This window comes from Malaclemys terrapin, chromosome 2 (assembly GCF_027887155.1).
Source record: "Malaclemys terrapin pileata isolate rMalTer1 chromosome 2, rMalTer1.hap1, whole genome shotgun sequence".
NCBI lineage: Eukaryota > Metazoa > Chordata > Testudines > Emydidae > Malaclemys > Malaclemys terrapin.
The window spans coordinates 47,946,945-47,967,883 of record NC_071506.1 but is presented as its reverse complement, the minus strand read 5'-3'; the positions used below and the strand labels follow the sequence as shown (position 1 = coordinate 47,967,883).

The following is a 20,939-nucleotide window of genomic DNA, read 5'->3' as shown; positions in this document are numbered from 1 at the left end:
GTCTGGTGCATTCCATTCAGCTTTTATCCAATCTTAGCATATGCACAACGTATTTCAAGTGGCATGTGACCAGGATTCATCACTGAATTTGGTTCGTTGGTTGGATCATTAGCTTCCCTGGCCTTGGCCAGATACTGACAGGGAGTGTGACATGAATGCTGAGCCATGCCCCCATTTAATTGCTTTACATGTTGCAAGAGAACACAATGAGGTTGCATATTGTCTCAGCAGAGTCTCTTCACAGATGCATGAGTGGTCTCTAAAGGATTCAGTAATATAGACTATCTTCAACTATTGGGGGTTTCCAGTTGTAAATCTGTTTGCCACCAGACTCAATGTGAAATCTCCCTGGTTTTGCTCAAGAGCAGATGCATTACTCTTAGATTGAGGAAAGGGTCTTGTATGCATTTCCCCAGTTCCCTCTAATTCACAAAGTTCTAAAGAAAATAAAACAAGATTCCATCCGGATTATCTTAATTGCTCCAGCATGGCTGAGACAACAGTGGTACACCGAGCTACTCCATTTATCCACAAAAAGAAGAACAGGAGTACTTGTGGCACCTTAGAGACTAACAAATTTATTAGAGCATAAGCTTTCGTGGACTACAGCCCACTTCCAGTAGTCCACGAAAGCTTATGCTCTAATAAATTTGTTAGTCTCTAAGGTGCCACAAGTACTCCTGTTCTTCTTTTTGCGGATACAGACTAACACGGCTGCTACTCTGAAACCTTCCATTTATCCAGTGGCAAACACAAGTGGCTGCAGTTGTCAACAGATGTACTATCACAACAGGAGGAGAAAGTCTCACATGACTACATCTAATAACTTGGATGATAGGACTTTGAGAGAACTAGAAAAATCATGTTTCACTGAGGTTCAGCGAATTCACATTAATGCTAGAAAACCTTCTACCCTGGAGAAGTTATGATTTTAAATGGAAAAGATTCATAAAATGGGCAGCTAATAGAAATGTGGACCCAGTTTCAGCCCCTACTCAACTGATCTTGGTATATCTGCTGCATTTAAAAATAGGGCCTGTCTATATCCTCTGTTAAAGCTCATCTAGCGGCTATTCCATCAGTCTGTACTCATACTAAAGGTAAATCCATTTTCTCACACAAGCTGGTGAAAAACTCTTTAAAAGGCTTATTGAATCTTTATCCTGTTTGTGACCCAATCACTACATGGAATTTGAATTTAGTATTAACTCGTTTCTTTCCCATTTGAGCTGTTACGGGATTGTTCCCTGTTTCATCTTTCTATAAAAACAGCCTTTATAACAGCAATCATTTTTCCTAGAAGAAATACTACTTTGCATAAAGACAAAATGGTTCTTAGGTCACATCCTAAATTCTTTCCAAAGTAGTTTCTGAGTTCCATGTTAATCAGAGTATAAATTTACCTGTGTTTATCCTAAACTTCATAGAAGGGGATCCTAGATTATATTCTTTTGATGCCAAAAGAGTGCTTTCTCATTATCTAGTATGATTTTAGGTCATCTCCTAAGTTATTTGTTTCATATATCGGTGCTTTTTGAAAGGTCAAACTATTTTGGCTCAGTCCCTATCAAGGCAGGTCAGGCTTGGATTTGAAAAGTATTGTAGAGCAGCTTCTTGTTTTTCTCCAGGTCCTCTTGTGACAGATTTTCGTTATCAATCTGCCTGGAGTGTCAGGTGATCAGGCTGACACCACAGGATCGTTTGGGGAGGAGATGACGTAATACACCAAGTGTTTAAATTTTAAAGCTTTATTAATAAAATAATAAAATACAGCAGAGAGTGCTGGGAATGCTCCCACGTCACTCGGGGGAAGAAAGAAAGCATTAGAGCCCCAAGCCCTAACCCACTTCCATACTCTCACACGCCTAACCCACGGCTGGCCAGGCCTGGGTGTAACATCAGAAGAGGGTTGGAGGGGAGTTCGTGCCCTGGGCCCAGGTCGTCCGGGGAATCCGCTGTAATCTCAGCGTTGCTCCAGCTTTCAGGAGGGGTCTAAGTCCTGGGGTCTCTTGGGGGCGTCTCCTTCAGGACCTTTGTTCCTCATGCTCTGTGTACCAGTCCAGACAGGCTTGCTGTGTCCTCCTTGGGTTCCCAAAACATCCCAGCTCTGGAGACTGTTTATTTTCCTTCTATTGGTGCCGTTTCCCTTGCTTGAACTGTTTTCACTGCTATTTTTGCAGGTGCAGGTCTGTATAGTTGGATTTTCTTTCTCACGGCCACTTGGGCAACTTTCAAGCCCCTCGTCTTTCTCAGCTCACAGTCAAGTCTCGGCTGTGAGCAGTGTCCTTGGGCGGCTGGGCGTCGTAACTTCTGACTAAGCTAGCTACAATGTTGAGTTAACCCGTTCTCTGCTCTCTTCCTCTCCCCTCCCCCGGCCTTTTGTACCTGTAAAGGAAACTTCCACTCCTCATTGACACACCTTTAACCCTCCCCACAATGCTTTGCAATGCTTGCAATAGCGTTAGCCACGTACAATGCTGATCTGCCTTCCCCGGGGACTCCCTGAGGGAGGGGGCTATTGGGGTGTGACACTCTTAGAGCTTATCCTGCTAGAGGAATGGCTACATCTGCAGCATTCCATATGTATATTCTTCTTATTGAAATTTGCAAGGCTGTTACATGTAATACAGTTCATGCTTTTACAAGACATTACGTTTTAAATCTGGAATCTAGACCTGATGCTCAATTTGGTAGAGCAATACTTCAATCATTATTCACCTAAGACTCCACAGCCTTCTTCCTTTGTTGATGTCCTGCTTGTCAAACTATTCCAAAACTGGGAATATTCAGAGGACGCTCAGAAGAAACAAAGGTTACTTGTAACCAGAGTTCTTTGAGACTGACTCTGCATATTCCCACTCCCCATCCACCTTCCCCACTCCTGCAGAGTCCTACTTTGGTAATTAATTTGTATTGTGCTCTAGGGGTTGGAAGGAACTGAGGTGACAGTGGCGCCGACACCCCTCCTATAGTCACCCCCCTGAGCACACTCAAGAACTGTGGGTGGGAGAGGAAATAGAGGGGTGAGATGCTCCTAACAGGCACTGCTATTAGAAAGTTCCACTGTCTTGCTGCACTAGATCAGTGCATCCGAAGAGTGTGAATATGCAGAGTCCATTGCAAAGAACTCCAGTTAGAAGTAACCTTCATCTACCTCCTTTGTAAAGCACTAGGTATTTTATAATTATTAAGAGCAAGGTGTTAACTGCCTCCCACCTACTCCCATGTTACGGATTGTAAAAATTACTATAAGCAGTGCATATCCTGACAGCTATAGTTAAGGTTGCCTGATGCTTTTCATTTGTAAAACCCTGTTTTCAGCGGCTTATAACTTTGTCAAACTTTAGCTGTTCAGGCTGAAATGTTCCATGCTGGGTGCCTGCCTTTGCATTTTTGGGAAAATTTCAGCAAAAGTGTTCATCTGTTTCAGAGAATGAAATTAAGGGGAAAATGTGTTGTTTTGCTCATGTTAATGAATTGGTGGTTAGATTTTTTTTTTTTTTAAGAAGCTCCAGCATCTACATACTTCAGAGATGGGAGTCGGAATTTGGTTGGGGAGAGGGAGGTCACCGTGGTGTCAGAGAGATGTGCCTTTTGCCAGACCTGTGAAAATCGTCCCTACTTTGGCCAGATTATGAGCCTCTGACAAATCTGTTTGCACATACTCAGTAGACACTTGTTAAAAACGTTGTGGCTTAACTGCCTGAAGGTTTGGTCTGCACTGAGCATGTTCCTTCCCCTGAGAGAGAGAGAGAGAGAGAGTGTGTGTGTGTGTGTGCACACGCGCGTGCGCACCCCCAAGCACCAAGGAGGAAGGTGCCTGACTTAGAATGCAAAGGAGTGAAATGAGACATGCTGGAACCAGAGACAGTGGGGGGAGGTCTGGAGGTATATAGTTGTGGATGCAGAAAATAGGAGCTTGGTTTGGGTGGTGTGGGAAAAAAGACAGGCTTTGGGTTGGAGGATGGGCAGAAGGCTAATCAGTAGAGCACACTCCCTCCCCTGCTCTAGAATCTGGAACTGAACTCGGGAGTCCAAGTCTCTGCATTCCTCTGCTGTTAGCAAATAGCTGTGAAACCTACTGGCCGCGTGTGTTATCCCCTTCTTATGCCTCATCCAAATACTCAACCTGCCATTTACTTTGTTAGCTCAAGTGCTAGAGTTCTGTGGATCTAAAGTTTCAAATGTTGATCACCCAAGCTGGGGGTCAATATATTTCCTCTGATGAATTATTTTAAAACATGAAAACATTAAGGTGACAAAGTCAACCACTGAAAGCCTGTGTAGTTTTAATTTGGACCCTCTGGGTGTATTCACTATGAAAGTCTTCAATTACGTGATCACATACTATTTTTTCTACAGGACTTTTGCCTCATTCAATGTTCGTGGTGCTGTAGTGTGAGGCTGTTGGAACCTGATGTCACTTTTGCAGGTGGTGGACTGTGTATTCTTTGTGCTAAGGCCCACTACCTCAACCTAAGGGGAGAAGTCATTGAACCAGGCTGCAAGGGAGTGCTGGACACAATCAATGAGAAAAACAGGGAGAGGAATGAAAATTAAAGGTTTAAAAGTCAGGGACCCAGAGGGGGGATACCTTGTGGAGAACCCTAGACAGCACCCACTACTCCTCAAATGTGTCCAAGGAGTCAGGGGCTATCAGCTGGAGGAACTCTACCCAAATGCATGAAGGGACCAGAAATAGGCCCCATGGTTGTTGAGTGGCCCCCCACCATCCAGTTTCCTCTTGCTGGTATGGTGGATAGCCATCTTGGGCAGTGGCCGAAGCAGGCTGATGAAGTCCCACAACTGGATGCAGTATGCATGAGGAGGTACAGGGAGAAGTGCATCCAGAACCTCAGTAAGCGGTTCTGGAGGAGTTGTAGCCTAGTGCACCTTAAGCAGATGTGCACCAGGGTCTCCCTCTCACTGCAAAAGGGACAGGTTCCAGAAGTGCATGAACCGTGCCAGGTGCATGCCTGTGCTTACGGCACCATGGAGGGCAGTGGAACCTGGCAGCTTGTGGAACCTTCAGACTGGCGACCAGGGTTCCTTGCCTTCCTTAGGTGATAGCAAGTCCCACCACTTGGGGTGGGGCACAGGGCTGAGGAAGTGGATGGTGTGATACTTTCCCTCCCCAGGATCAAATGCTTCAACTGCCTGATTCTCAGAAACAAAAACCCTTTTTCACACGTCACTGGGTGCAAAAATGCTACCGTGTTTTTTTTTTTTTTTTTTAAATACAATAGGCAGTATCTCAAACTAAACATATGATCCACTGAATTTTGTGTCAAAACCTGGGTTTTTGTACTGAATTGGCATGATGCAGAAAAGTGGAGGAGTATAGTAGGGAACATTATCAAATAGTTTAGATTTAAGGTCCACCTGAGACATGTACCAGCTTTTGTAAGTGCTTCTCCAATTTTTATTCAGTGGTCCATTGTCAAAGGCCTTCACCATTCTGCCCTCTTCATCACAGGGCTTCTTCCAGTTCCTTCCTCCCCTCCAGCAACAAAGTCATGAGAGGCTCACACTTAATTCTTTCTTCCACACCATGCCTTGAAATGTCCTTCCTGAACTGAAGTATGTAAGGCTATTAGTTTCTTCCTTCCCCTCCCTTTAAGAGGGCTGCATACATGTCAGCTACTGTATGATGACAGAGCTGTGGGAAAATTAGTATTTACTCACTTTTATATCTGATTGTTTCTCTTCTAGACTTCATATACTGTAGCTTTTCTTAGGCCTGTGTGCCCACATGCATCAGCTTGCGGGATCAGGGCAGAGATACCATCTACTTCTGTCCATGCAGCACCAAGCCAAATAGTAAATGAGATTTCCCCCACTATATTCTGAGAACATGTGTCAAGTATCAGGGGGAAGCCATGTTAGCCTGTATCCACAAAAACATGTGAAGAGGTGGGGTTTTTACCTAGGAAAGCTTATGTCCAAATAAATCTGTTCGTCTTTAAGGTGCCACCACACTCCTCGTTGTTTTTGAGAATGTGTCATTCTGCAGAGCACACTTTGAGAACTCTTGCTGTTCCGTATCTTTCTATAGAAATCACTTTAGTCTACAGTTTACATCATATGTATCTAGTAGTTGACAGTAGTTTTTTTACTAAAGATATACAGTGGTAAGGTGACAAGTTTAATTTTAATAACAGCCACAGTAGAACAAGCTCTAGGTAGTTGGTCCTGTGCTTTAGTCACATTTATTGTAGTTTCTTCTTAATAGTTTAGTTCTCTTCATATAGAATTGAGCAGTTCCACAGCTTCTTTCTGTACCTAAATTAAAAAAAAGTGATGGTGAACAAAACTGGTATTATTTACAAGCTTTTCTATAGCACTTATACCCATACTATCCAAGTGCCTCACAATTCCCTGTAAGACAAGTGTTATCTTAAAGATGTAGAAACCAGGATATAGAAATTGAGTGATTTACCCAGTATCATACAGGACCCTCATAGCACAACCATGAATGGAACTTCGAGCTCTGCTGATTCTCAGCTTCATCCCTCCTCTCTAAACATTCATTTACTATACACACTAACTCTCTTCATTGTATTTAAGTCAAACATACAATAGCAGAAACAATTAGCACTTACTTATAGGAACTGCCATAATAAAGCAGCACCAGGTGGATCTGTTATCCCATCACTGACAGCAACTAAGTCAGATGTTTCAGAGCCAACAAACAGCTAACAGGCAAGTTTGTGAGGTCAGCAGTGTTTCTGGGACTCGTGGCCTGCCACTCCATCATTCAGTACTGTAGTAATCCTGGCTATAAGAAGCTGGACTTACACTAGTAGTTGCGTGCAGCATACACACGGCCATGTGGCAATTTGTTGCACACTGTGGAATAAACTGTTCACAATTTTTAACTTCTGAGTCTGTGTGAGGTTACACACCCTACAGTCCTCAATGAGAATGAAGGCCACATTGTTGTGTGTGTTTAATTCTCATCTTGATATAGCCACTTGTCAAGGCTGGATCCCCACTTTGAACTTTAGGGTACAAATGTAGGGGCCTGCATGAAAAACTTCTAAGCTTAACTACCAGCTTAGCTCTGGTTCGGCTGCCACCATTTCAATGGATTCCCTTCCTGGGAAGCCTTGAAAAACCTTCACCAAATCCCTGGTGAAAACAAATCCAAACCCCTTGGATCTTAAAACAAGGAGAAATTAACCATTCCCCCCTCCTTCCTCCCACCAACTCCTGGTAAATCAAGATCCAAACCCCTTGGATCTTAAAACAAGGAGAAATCAATCAGGTTCTTAAAAAGAAGGCTTTTAATTAAAGAAAAAGGTAAAAATCATCTCTGTAAAATCAGTATGGAAATTAACCTTACAGAGTAATCAAACTTAAAGAGCTCAGAGGACTCCCCTCTAGTCTCAGGTTCAAAGTACAGCAAACAAAGATAAACACTCTAGTAAAAGGTACATTTACAAGTTGAGAAAAACAAAGGAAAACTAACACGCCTTGCCTGGCTATTTACTTACAAGTTTGAAATAGGAGAGACTTGTTTAGAAAGATGTGGAGAACCTGGATTGATGTCTGGTCCTAGAACGAACACTCTCTCAAACAAAGAACACAAACAAAAGCCTTCCCCCCCCCCAAGATTTGAAAGTATCTTGTCCCCTTATTGGTCCTTTAGATCAGATGCCAGCCAGGTTACCTGAGCTTCTTAACCCTTTACAGGGAAAAGGATTTTGGAGTCTCTGGCCAGGAGGGATTTTATAGTACTGTACACAGGACAGCTATTACCCTTCCCTTTATAGTTATGACACCACTTGAAACTGATTCATTCAAGTTTTTAACTGGGATCCAGTCCTGACTTTTCTTTCCAACATTCCCATTGTTCAGAACTAACAGGGTACATCTTTGTCCTCCTCATGCTAACCCCATACAAGTAGACGGTGATCCCTTTACAATAGAAGTGCATATTTTGCTCCAGGGCATCTATAGCCCTTAACAATTAAGCAGAACCCATGAAACTCAAAGCAACTTCATGGGCTAGACGGGAATCCACTTCAATGCTGAAAGTCTCCCAACATGGGTTCAGTCCATACTTTCAAAATGCTACTGGAATGTCAGTGCTTCCTCAGATGATATGCAAAAGCAACAGGTCCTGAGTGTCATGACTCAGGAGAGAGACAAATAAGCTTATCTAGTCACAGTAGGCTCTCCCTGCAGACACCAGGCTAAGTGCTAAACAAGACTCATAATATATCAGAGACTCTGAGAGCCTCCAGCAGAAAAGGAAGTTTGTTCTTTGCTTGTAAATTAGATTTCTGCAAAAGGCTCCCTGTTCAAAGTGCCCTACTACTAGGTTGTTCTGTGATGGATCCTGTTTGTACAGTTAAGTGAATGTAGCTTTACAGTTCTCAGGAGTTGTGAGTTTTTTTGGGGGGTGGGGTGGCAAGGATATGTGTATCTTTAAAGAGAGTTTGCTAGATAAGACACTGCCTGGAGCCCTGGGGAGATAATCCTGTTATCTTTAGCAGCTGAACATACAACACTTTTATCTATACCTAGTGGTAGTACATTCTCTGACAGAAACTCTTGAATCTTAGTGTCTCTTTAGCTCCAACAAAAACTTGGGTATTTATAATAGGAACAGTAAGATTAGACAAGAGTTAATACCCTAAAATCTAATTTTTTTGTTTTAATAGATTACTGGTCCAAGAGGCAAAGATTCAGATAAATTATTAATGCATTACGATTTGTTGGTACCTGGATGCAATCCAAAAGCAGTTCCAGAAGTACAATTTAGTCAAATTATTTTTACAGATGTTCAGCCACCAAAGTGCCATGCATGTTGGTTTCCACATACTTACATTATGACAGTTCTTATTATTTTTCCTACCTGTTTATCCTCCTCTGTATGTGCCGGATAATCCCTGGCTTTTGTTAGCCACAAGAGGGCCATCTTTTTGTTGTTTAACTTCAAGTACGTCTTCCCCAAAAGCAGCAAGTTTTTGCTGTAGAAGTTTGGATCAGCTATATAAAGTGACAGAAGAGGGAAAGATATTTTTGCCTCATTATACTGATTTTAGAGAAAAAGCAATTGTGCACTGGCTTGAGACATTCTTTCTCGCTTTAAATGAGAACTGTAGTGAGCATGGCGTACAATCCAGAGCACTATATATTGTGACTTGCTGAAACATTTACACTTTCAAACTACTTAATGCAGCTATATTTTGGGCTCAAAGAGGAGCGAACTATTGACACTGGAACAAATGTAAAGTTTTCACTTGCTGTGCTGGGCCCTGCGTACTCTGGTGCCCAACAGATCCAAATTCTGCAGCTATCTCAGTTAATTTTCATTGATATGGAAATTAATTTTGCCACTGGAGTACAGGGAAAGAAGGAGTTTACAGCCAGTATCAGTGGCTCCTCTCCCTATGCCTCTATTGCTGCAATGCTCTCCAGGTGGGCCTATCTCAAATTCAGCATGTGCAAGAGAAGAAAGGAGCTTCTCGCTCATTTCAGTAACACTAGGGTTACCATATTTAACAAATAAAAAAAGAGGACCCTCCACGGGGCCCTGGCCCCGCCCATTTCCCAGCCCCGCCCCAACTCCGCCCCTTCCCCGCCTCCTCCTCCCTCCCACTCCCAGCCACGCCAAAAGGGCTGCCCGAGCGCTACCAGCTTCACGGTTTGCCGGGCAGCCCCCAGACCCTGCGCCCCCGGCCAGCGCTTCCCCAATGCAGCTGGAGCCCGGGAGGGGAAGCGCCCAGCTGGGGGCGCAGGGTCTGGAGGCTGCCCGGCAAGCCGTGTAGCTGGTAGCGCTCGGGCTTCGGGCAGCCCCCATGCCTCCGGACCCTGCGCCCCCGGCCGGGGACTTCCCCTCCCAGGCTCCGGCGGCGCAGGGTCCGGAGGCATGGGGGCTGCCCGAAGCCCGTAGCGCTCGGCTCTTAAACAGAGCCGAAGAGTCAGGGGAGGAGCAGAGCTGCTGCGGCCGGAGGCTCTGCTCCTCCCCTGACTCTTCGGCTCTGTTTAAGAGCCGAGCTGCCCGAGCGCTACTGGCTTCGGGCAGCCCCCATGCCTCCGGACCCTGCGCCGCCGGAGCCCGGGAGGGGAAGTGCCCGGCTGGTGGCTGGGGTCCGGAGGCAAGGGGGCTGCCTGAAGCCCATAGCGCTTGGGCAGCTCAGCTCTTAAACCGAGCCGAAAAGTCAGGGGAGGAGCAGAGCAGCCGCGGGAGGGGAAGTGCCCGGCCGGCATTTTCCCGGACATGTTCGACTTTTTGGCAATTCCCCCCAGATGGGGGTTTGATTACCAAAAAGCCGGACATGTCCGGGAAAAACCAGATGTATGGTAACCCTAAGTAACACTGTCTCCTCCGCTCCAGGAGCCATGTGTGTGAGTTGCACATAGGTAACACTGGTGCAGCTGAGGCCTGAGAAGGAGGGGAGAAAATTTTGACAATATCGAAGAAAGTACTGATGGAAATCTGTATTTTTGGAAAAGGGAAACAAAAAAAACCCTTTCCTCTTGTAAGAGAGGATTTTCATTGGTTCAAACACTCAAGGCCTGTGCTGTCTGTGCACTGTGTCTATTTGGGCCATAGACTTTACAACATAAGCTTTCTGGGCAGAAAGTGTTTTCTCCAAGTATCCTACAGGGATGAGAATAATGATGACATTCAATAAATTACAGTAGATTCTACTTATTAGTAACCTCTTGGTTCCCAGCAAAAAGTCTCTTTTATCTAAAGGTTGCCAATAAATGGAAGGCAAGTTTGCAGGGCTGCAGCCAGGGCAAGGAGTGCTGGGACTTCTCTGGCTGGAGTCAGGGTAGGAAGCACCAAGACATGCATGCTACCTCTCCCTGCAGCCCTGCACACCTGCCTGTGGCTGGGAGGGGAGGCCGAGGGCAGGGCAGCAACCACAAGGTTTGGGAGGCTGCAGCCTGGGAAGGAATTGCTGAGCCCAGGGTCCCACTGCCATGCCTGGGCGCAGGCTGGAGAGTACAGAGAGGCAGAGTACAGCCCTGTGGGCCCCTGCTCCTCATGGAAAGCCCCAGCAAGAGGGCTGCATCCCTCCTCCCCACTACCGTCCTGCTTGCAACCTCCCCTCCAAGCTGCAGGCATGTTTGCGGGGCTGCAGCCAGGGAAGGTATGTCAAAAAGTTCTTAATAAGAGGCATCTCTGTGGTCAATAACCAAATCCTATTAACGCCAATGGGACGGGCTTGGTTCTCAGCCAAATGTTGCTATTAACCAGAAATTGTTAAGATCTGGATTGCTATTAAGAGGCGGCCACTGTATGCACCTTTCCTCCGATGGGCAAACATCACTTTATAAAATGGGGAAATAGGTAGAAAGGGTTAGCTTGCCTAAGATCACACAGCAAGTCAGCAGCAGCTTGGGAATAGAACCAGGATGTCCTACTCCAGTCCCGTTCTAACCACTAGGCCTGCTACCCGCCTCATTCTTAACTTCCATCAAAAAGTCACTTCATATTTGCCAGGCTTCCTTTTTAAAAGAGTATATAATTCTCCTCATTCTTATTTTTCTTTGATAAGGCCCAAATTTCAAAACTGAACTCCATAGCTGCAAGTATAAATTTGGCTTATTTGATGTCAGTGATGTTTGCTGACTTAACTATAACTTTTTCACATAATGAACCTTTCCATGAGCTTGAATTAATAAAAAGCAACTCAAAGGGAAAAACCTAAGATGCCATGTATCAAACATGCAGTACTGAATGATATACTTCTTCCTGCTGATTATAAACATATGATAGGGACCCCCACACGGTAAGTTACATGGGCATGTAATTTAACTTTGTCGAATTACTGCATAAATCCTTGTTTGTCACACAAATCCACAAAAACATGGTCACATTCTGCATTTCAGCTTCTCTACATTCTGTTTTTTGTTTTCATCCTGTCTCTGTTTGGTTTCTGTACTAAGGGGAATTCAGTCAGTTTCCTGTACTTAGTCTCTTAAATGGACAAGAGCCAGGAGGCTGTAACAGGGAGATTTATCCAGAATGAGGACAGCATAACAACAAGAATGATCACAAGTCTACTCAGATCTTCTCTCAGAGCTGGAGTGGTGAGGGTGAGAGAGACAACTCAGCATCTGCTAAGTACCTTCTCTCCTGCAGGTCTTAGCATCTGCACACAAAGTTAAACTGAATAGCCAGCTAGGGTATGTGTAACTGCAATATAAATCCAGGGTTCAAACTCAGGTTTAAGCCTAACCCACCTTCTGGCTACACACAAATCGTGCTAACCCAGGGCTTGGTTCTAGGGTCCCAAGAACCCATATGGGTGAGGGTCCAAACCTGAGTCAAGCCAGGACTCAGGGTTCAAGCCAACCTTACTGCTTTGCTACGTGGATGCAGCCACACTGGACTCATGGTCTCAGAGTCTGCCACAAGTATCCTGCAACAATCCCATGGGCTGACATTCTTTGTCCCCTGGACAGTCAAGTTTTCCCACAAAGGGCCAGAGTGGCCACATTTTGGGAAAGTGCTAGGAAGGCTGGAATATGGGCAGTGGACTCCAGCCCACAAAGGTTGGGACCCAGGGCTCAACAATTCCTAGCCTGGGGTTATAAATCAGTACAGACCCTCAAGCCCTAGGTTAACAAAGCCAAGGTCTGACACCTCAAGTTCTACTAACCCTGGGCTTACATAGCAGTGCTGACAGACTCCTGGAGAGGGGTGACAAGTCATAGGCTAAAGTGGCAGGTCAAACAGTAGAGAAACAGAAGATACATCTTATCTTTTAAGCATTCTAACAGGCACCAACCGAAACACAGGACAGAGGTTCCCTCAATTACTTAAAAACAACCAAATTCTCTTTATAGCCAGCTCTTGGTATTTTCTTCCTAAAATTGTGCATCCACCATCCCAATCTCCTGCCTGTACTAACTCTCTCACAGACTTCTAATTCAATGCTTTATCTATAATCTATTTTAGGGGTTTCTGCTGCTGCCCATCACTGTAGTATTAATGTATTCTACGTAAGATAGCAATAGTGGAGTCCCTAGTGGTTCTGGCTTGCCTCTCTTTTGGGGTAAAAAGCCTGTGTGGGATATTTTCTTTGTTGGCTGATTTTTCTCAGGGATATTTTTACTTGGAGGGGGGGCATATTTTGCAGGTGTCAGTGGTCTGTCTTTCTAGCTGTGGTGGAAAGACCTTTTCAAAGAAGCCTCAGATTAAATAATTAGCTGCAACTGGGCAAGCTACAATTCAGTAGCTGCTAGTCAGGTTGTACTGGGTAAATCATTCCCTCTCTGGGCCCAACCACTATTTCTCCACTTCAGGTAACAGGGAGAAAAAATTCAAAAATATTTCCTTTTGTCAGGAGACAGTCTTTACTCCCAGTTGTATTTAAGCTGACCCTTAAGCAAGGAAAGGAAAAGTTTTCATTCAGCTTCTGGTGAGAAGCAATGTAATTCCTAATTCACTTCATGCACAAGTAGTTGAAAAATAAGACTTTTTGCAGATTTTTTCCCCCAACCAGCTCTATTCATGAGTAAGAAAGAGAAACTGTCTGAACTGGTTCTTTGCTTTTTCAAATGTTGCCCACTGGAACTACCATAAATAACTGGAAATATTGCACTGCTACAAGTGGTATGCATACATTTCACTATATAGTGCATTTTTAGAAATATTTCAGTCAAACTGAAGGTTCCCCAATAACTGTGCAATTGGTTAAAATCATCACATCATAATTCACCACAGCTCTGCTGCATAAAGGGGGGGAAGAGGAAAAAGCTTGCCATATAATTTAGGTCTAATGAGCTGAGTGGTGCGGCCAGGGACCTTGAACCTATGTTTCAACAGTACATATACTACTACGTGTTTAACCCCTTGGTATTTGCTTGCTTGTTTGAGTCTCTCGCCCAGGGTGACTCAACTCTACCCACAAACAAACTACACAAAAATTACCTTCTTCAGCCTTGTGAAAGTAACTTAGGGCCTGGAAAAGATAAGAGTCTATGTTAGTAATGCAATGCTGAATGACTTTAAGTCCACAGAGTCAATTTGTTACTGAGAACACCCACCTGTACAAGAAGGCTGTGTTTTTTTTTTTTTTTAAATCAAGAGATACTGTTGGTGATCTACTGTCAACAGAACACAGAGACAAACAGCCTTATAATATATATTTAACTACCACAAAGTTGGACTGATCTCAGAACAAGTGAAGAAATATATTCTAGATGTATATTTGTTTTTAAATTCACCACTCAGAATAATGCTTTTAAAAGTACCAAGTTGACAGCATTGAGGACCGAAGTCCTTCTTACCCACACAACAGGATCAGCACTGACAATGGCCATACAAGCTTCTCCACCCTATCACGCTCCTGTGCTCCAACCCTACCGGTTTGAGAGTATTTCTGTCTATACATCCATTTATTCCTTGGCTTAGCACCTCACTACAACTTTTGTTGGCATTAGTCATTACTGTGCTAGACTGAACCACTATCTCATTTAATAAACAGCCATCACATACTAAGTATTTTTGCTCAATGTTAATGACCTACAGGGAAAGTATTGTCTAAAAACGATTTTTTGAAAAAGCCGCTAAGCATCCACAAAATGCTCTTTGTGCTGATGTTGCAGAAATTTATTTTCAGCAACATGCTGACATCTGTAAGGGTGGAGTTGACACTGCAACATACTTAATACTCGATTCATTTTTAAAGTACTACAAAACCCAGTGCCTGGTTTTGCAGAATTCAGCAGTACTATGAAATCCTGGTTACCATTTTGGATTTATTCTTCTGAGGAGTGAGATTTAGTGGCTACTTTATAAGCTTCATTTTCAGTTGCAAAAGCCTATTTGCTTTTTCAATCAAAACTCAAGCAACAAACATTAGCTTTCTGCAAGGCAGCAAATCTCTTGCAGCTGCTTTCATAGTGCTTTTCTTTGGGGGGTAAGGGGGAGAGAAAGAAACATTATTTAGTAGAGGTTATGGCCAAAAATTTGCCTGTTCCAACAGAAAACCTGAACACAGCTGCAGGAACTTAGATTTGTTCACTAACAGCAAGGCCTGATGGGATTTTCAAAACCAAGTTATTCAACTAAAAATGTAACACATTTAGTGTAATTTAATAGTTTTTTGGGGGTCCCTAAGCTAACTCTGATCAAAGTTATATAGTTGAATATAAAAAAAAAAAAAAAAGCCAGTCACAGACTCTTTATGTCTGGATTAGGCTGAAAACAATTCTGCCACCACTATTCTAAGTATATGAGGGCTTGTCTATATGAATCCTTAGTGCACAGCAAACTGGGGAGCAAATCTATCTTGTACTAGCCTGCCACACACTGTCTGTGTGGACACTGTTGCCATGCACAAAAAATTCCCTTTGATCTACCCCCCTTTGAAATCAAAGTAGGCAACTTCTAGTACAGGGCCGCACGTGCCACACCGACACTTAGTGCATCTCAGGCAAGTGTGAGGTAGATTTGTATCCCAGCTTGTCGCACACTCTTTGTGTGGGCAAGCCCTTACACAGCAGGCAATGTGCTCTAGTACTTAAAAGCTCCTGGAGTCAGGAGAACTGTGTTGTAGTCATGGTTATGACACAGACTTCCTATGTGACCTCGGGCAAGTCACTTAAACTCTCTGGACCTCAGTTTCTTCATACATTACCAAAAAAAAAAAAAAAACCCCCACCAAAAACAAACAAAAAAAACCCCAACCCAAATCTAGGATGGAAATAATACTGGCTTCTAGATCCTATTAAGACGGGCACCTTTACATGTATATAATAAAATATGAAATAAAAAACAAAAATCACATGACTGTGGAGGACAAAGATACCTCAAGTTCAATCTGGAGGAAAACTCAAGTAGTTAAACAGTCATGAGGATGAAGAGGAAATATTTGCTAATGAAAAATGACAAAATCAGAGGGAAGCATTTTATTTTCATAGAAGGAAACGAAAATATAAATACTGAGTATCACATCCAATAATATGTAGGTGCTCAGATATCATGGTGAAGAGAGCTGCACTGGAACCTAGACAGACAATTATCTGTGGTCTGTCCTAATGGTAATCTGTCTCTGAGTATGCACCACTTTATGTGCTATGTGGTGGTTTGGAGATTAATTCTCAGCTGCCCCTTGTGTGTATCTCATTAAATCATCCACATTTGAGAGAAGGTGGTTCAATAGGTTCATGAACTAAGATAACTCCTTTTTACTGTATGTCATCAATGGAAAATAAATTGGAGGCTTTCACCCTAGTTTTTGCATGTACTTCTTACGGACCTAATATCAAGTTTTCACAGTCCAAAAGGATATTTGCCAAATAATAATGTCATTAGTCACTTTGTGACTGTTCTAGGCAAGGCCTGACTTGAGAAGAAACAAATTAATGTTTGTTGTTTTTACATGGAATCTTGCATATTTCTAACAAGGCAACTTCATCGGCTCCAAATCTATATTTAATCCATCAGTACAATTTTGTATATGACTGCACCTGTATTGTTCATCATTCTGAGCACTTCTGGGACGTGAGCTTTATTAGTACAATTATTACTAGAACATGTTAGTGGCTTCTTATTTTTGCTAAGAAAAGTCTATGGGGAACAAGTATTTGCATATAGTACCTCTTCATACGTGGAGGTTGGTGGTGTTGCAAATAGCATTGCAGCTATTTTGCTTTGGTACCATGGCATTTCAGCAAATGAGTAACACCTGGAGCAAAAGCAAAAAGGTTTTATATATTTCACATTTCTCCTTTATTTGGAGGTTCATACTTTTTGGGAGTTGAAGGACCCCCAAGTGTCAAAGTTTGTCATCCTGCCAAGAACCCACAATTGTGAATAATTGCAATGATATTACTTGGTCTTTGAATCAGTAGTTACAATAACAATAAGATACTTAAATTAAAAATAAATTGAAACAATTGTTGCAGAAGACATAACCACTCTGCTAAAGAAGTTTAGCGCCTCCATTGCTGCTAATTGCTATTGCATAATAAAGATCAAAATCCAACTTTTAGCACAAAGTTTACAATATAGCCTATAGCTTGATTTTACTGAGAAAAATCACGGAATTAAAGCTATCACTCCAATCAGATCCAGCCTTATGGCTTGTACTGTAGTGATTTAACCATATACTGTATGCATTTGGGTGTTTGAAAATTTTTGTAATAACCATATAAAACTGAATGATGACAGCCTGACCTAAACATTAGCTTGCTCCTCTTGATTACTTAATTAAAAAACCCCAAAAACAATAGTACTCTTGAGAGCCTGCATGTTCTACAGTCATGAGAACAGGATTGTGAGTCAAACTTCTGAGTTCTAATCCTGGGTCTGCCAGTTGGCTAAGTCCCTGTTCTCTACCTCAGTTTCCCCATTTGCAAAATGGAAATAGTCATTACTTGCTTATGGGGAAACTGTAAGGATTAATATTTGTAGAGTTTTAAACAAGTAAAGTGCAGCATATGTGATACTGATAACGTTTGTAACACCATATTCCAGAAACACATCTGAATTCACGATTAGCCTTGATTTGCTAAGAAAACAATGTTTGAAATTCCTCATATGTACATGCAGCCTGATTTCTGGGGGAGGGGGAGGGAACAGATGTGGTAAAGGTCTAGAAACTTATTGAAGCCTGAGTGTTGGAAAGCAGACACCCAAATGGGGTACAGTAGCAAAGCCTTGGTAGAATGCTATTGGCAAACACTCACAATGGCAGTGCAGGACGAAACAGAAGGGGAGTGAGAGGAAGGAACTGATCCAATAATTGATTTTTAATCCCAAATCTGTGATAGGAATGTAGGGACTCCCAATTCTCAGAACATTTCAAAAACTATACAACTTGGTAGCACTTCACTACCCAAGTAGTGACACACAATTCCCGCTTCTCAGCTTTTCCCTACAGTTTTCCTGGGTCAACTGAGTCGGGTTCATGGGGCTCTAGCTGGGCATTCCCTACCCCTTCTAGACATCGGAACGACAAGAGGCTGCCTCAGAGCTGGCCTGTAGGCTCCCCCAGAGTGCTGGGTGGCAACAGTTGCTGCCTCTGCTCCTAGAAAAAAAAGTTCTCAGACTATTCCAGGAAGTCAGGCTACTTTGGAGCTAGTGGTACAGACAGGCTGTTACTTAGGAAAGGCATGCAGGGAAAGCTGGAGCTTGCTAGGTTGCCAAGGGAGACCAGAAATAAAGCCATGGCAAGGACCAGTTGGTGGAACTTGGAACTGATTCTACAAATCCATTCTTATCCTCTTCATTTTCACCATCTTCTGTGGGTCCTTCTACACAGAAAGTGCGTCTCTGAGCCTGGGTCAACTGACTCTGGTTTGTGGTGCTCATGCTGTGGGACTAAAAATAACAGTGTAGATGTTCCTGCTCAGGCTGGAGCCTGGACTCTGAGACACTGTAACAAGGGTGGATCTCGGATCCCAGGCTCCCACTCCAGCAGAAATGTCTATACTGGTATTTTTAACTCAGTAGCGTGAGCCTAAGTCAGCTGACCCAGGCTGTGACTCACTGCCGCTGGTGGGTTTTTTCAGTGTAGACATACTATGGCATTCTAAAGATTTCTTGTACAGGGCTGAAGTGGCTTTGGGCTCTCTGACAGATCTGCAAAAAGGAGGAGGAAGTGCTGCATCTGGACTCAAAACATGCCACAAGTTTTCAATACCGTGTGAGAACATTTCAGAAAAAGCAATGAGAGAATGGGAAAAGGGAGCCCCCATGTGGTTATACAGGTCACAACTGGCCCCGATTTTTCTGGTAGAATGGATTTTTTCTGTCTCCTGTATTTCCCAGGCTAGCTCGCTCTCTCTCTCCTTCACAGCTTCTCTCTCATATGCTTTCCTCTGACTGATGCATCTAGTGCACACACACTCACTGACAGAGAAAAGGTGCCAGATGTCCAGCCAAGGTGCTTCTGCATAACATGTGGTGTTTGTACTAAAGTTAAATTCCCAGCTCTTCACCTTCACCTCCCATTCATCAGTGACGGGCAGTGACAATCAGATTGATTCTCATTCCATCTACATTTTCAGACTCACATTAATGCTAAAGTAAATAAAAATTCAGGGAGTTCTTAAAAATATAATAGCATATTTAGATAGCATGACAGTGTAAGCTTTTTGTTTAAGAATATCAATCTGTCCTATCTGCCCTCACATCAGTCTTCAAAAGTACCTTAATTCATAGTATACATTTAAATTTTAAATTCTGGCTCTTTTGAAGTCAGTGGCAAGAGACACTACGGGTTTGACTCTCCCAACACCTCTGAGGCAGACACTCAGAAACACTATTAATAGTGTCCTCAATTTCTGGTGCCTGCTGTGAAAATAAACTGAAGTCTGCAACTTATTCTTCTGTATTCCAATGAACTAGAACTAAAATAAGGTCATTGGGCAGTTAGTTTCATCTTCTGAGTTATATTAAAACTTGATATATAAAACAGAGTCTTTCAAATAACTCAGGACAATTTTCAAAAGATTTTCATGAGTGGATTTCAAGCCATTTAGCTGCTCTACAGATTTCTGCAAGTCATTTAACATTGCTCAAACATTTTCTTTTCTTTTTTGTCACAAGCTAACTCTGGTTTGAAGAAATAATCAGTCTTACCAAATGCCCATTAGGTGAATTGAGGTAGCATCTTTAGGATTGAGTTCAATGGCTTTCTAGCAAGAAAAAGAAAAGATGTAAAAGGTTGTTTCACCAGATCTGGCTTAAGAACACCGAAAAATGCACCCATAGTTGTCCCCTGCTATTTCATCTGTGTGAAATGCAAACAACCGCAGGGACGTACAGTATTTGGTATTCACAATCTAGTCTGAGCTCCTTATCTTTATGTCTAATAAGCCAGCTGGCTTTTTTCAAGTGGTTGATCATGTCAGTATGTTAAGATTTTGATACAGCTTCTGAGTGAAAGTAAAATCACGTGAAGACTCAGCAGGTGTTTACTGAGCTTATATTTGGCCTTCAGTAGCTGCAATTTGCACTGAAAGAGCCCATGACGACACTCAGCAGCCAAAGACCATTCTAAGATGATATACTCACTTCGCAATAGCAAAGCTCATGCCTATATATACTCTACTAGTTTCAGAAGCTCATATAGGGTTCAACAGTCCTCACCTTCTATTCAGAGATTTTTTTATCTTAATGGAAAGCAACTGAAGAACACAATGCTCACAGCTACACAAAGATATTCTTTTCATTTGACCTGCATGCTTGTGTGCTAACATTCAGGTCATGAAGCACAGCAGCAGGGCATCTCAGACACCCAGAGTTACAGAAAAGGTGGTGACACAACCCCGCACTGGTCTGGATTGCATCCCATAACGTGACAGACACCACTATGTGTTCCTGGAAAATGCACAGTAGGGCCTTGCTGCAACTTTTAGAAAGAAGTGGTGTACTAGCACATGCTTCTGACAGCAGCATACACAGTAACTGATTTGAGGGAGCAGCATACAGCCTAGCTGGCAGACTAACACTACTTCGGGCGTGGAGGATTTACAACTATCTGAACACAAGGAGTGATCTTAGCCTGCTCCCTGCATACAGGCTGGCATGGAAAGATGCTTCTTATGGCCTTACCTCCTCTCCCACCCCAAGTGCAGCAAGCAGGTAAGACTAGCCTTTAATTAACCAACTGAAAACATTCTCTGTGACAAAGGCTCTGATAAAATATAGCCCTGCAGTAAATTACATCACCTCTCATTCCATGTGCATACGAGCCCACTGAGAAAGTTAGTGAGGGAACGCAGGCAAAAGAGTTGTTGATAAAGTTTCAATTGCTGGGCTAATTTTGCCCTCGTTTATCTATTTTTTTTAACCCACACTGACACTTCCGGTGCCTGAGGATCAGTTTGCAGGTTGCTGAGAAAACTGATATGACTGGGAGATCAGACGCAGAATTGCAATTGTCCACCCCAGAAAACAGCTGGTGACCCACCCTTCAGGGGGCTGTCACCCAGCATGTGAAAACCAGCACTGG

At 43.1% G+C, this 20,939-nt stretch overlaps 1 protein-coding gene across 1 annotated transcript in view; it reads right to left on the bottom strand.

Moving 5' to 3' along the window:
• Positions 1-6,132: 6,132 nt before the first annotated feature.
• RMDN1 (regulator of microtubule dynamics 1) overlaps positions 6,133-20,939 on the bottom strand; it is a 29,471-nt gene continuing 14,664 nt past the window's right edge. The window contains exons 6-10 of the mRNA XM_054020091.1: positions 19,565-19,620; positions 16,577-16,664; positions 13,904-13,934; positions 8,864-8,997; positions 6,133-6,282 (exon numbers count right to left, since the gene is read on the bottom strand). Of these exons, the coding sequence (XP_053876066.1) occupies positions 6,244-6,282; positions 8,864-8,997; positions 13,904-13,934; positions 16,577-16,664; positions 19,565-19,620 (348 nt within the window). The 3' untranslated portion in view covers positions 6,133-6,243. The remainder of the gene's footprint in view (positions 6,283-8,863; positions 8,998-13,903; positions 13,935-16,576; positions 16,665-19,564; positions 19,621-20,939) is intronic.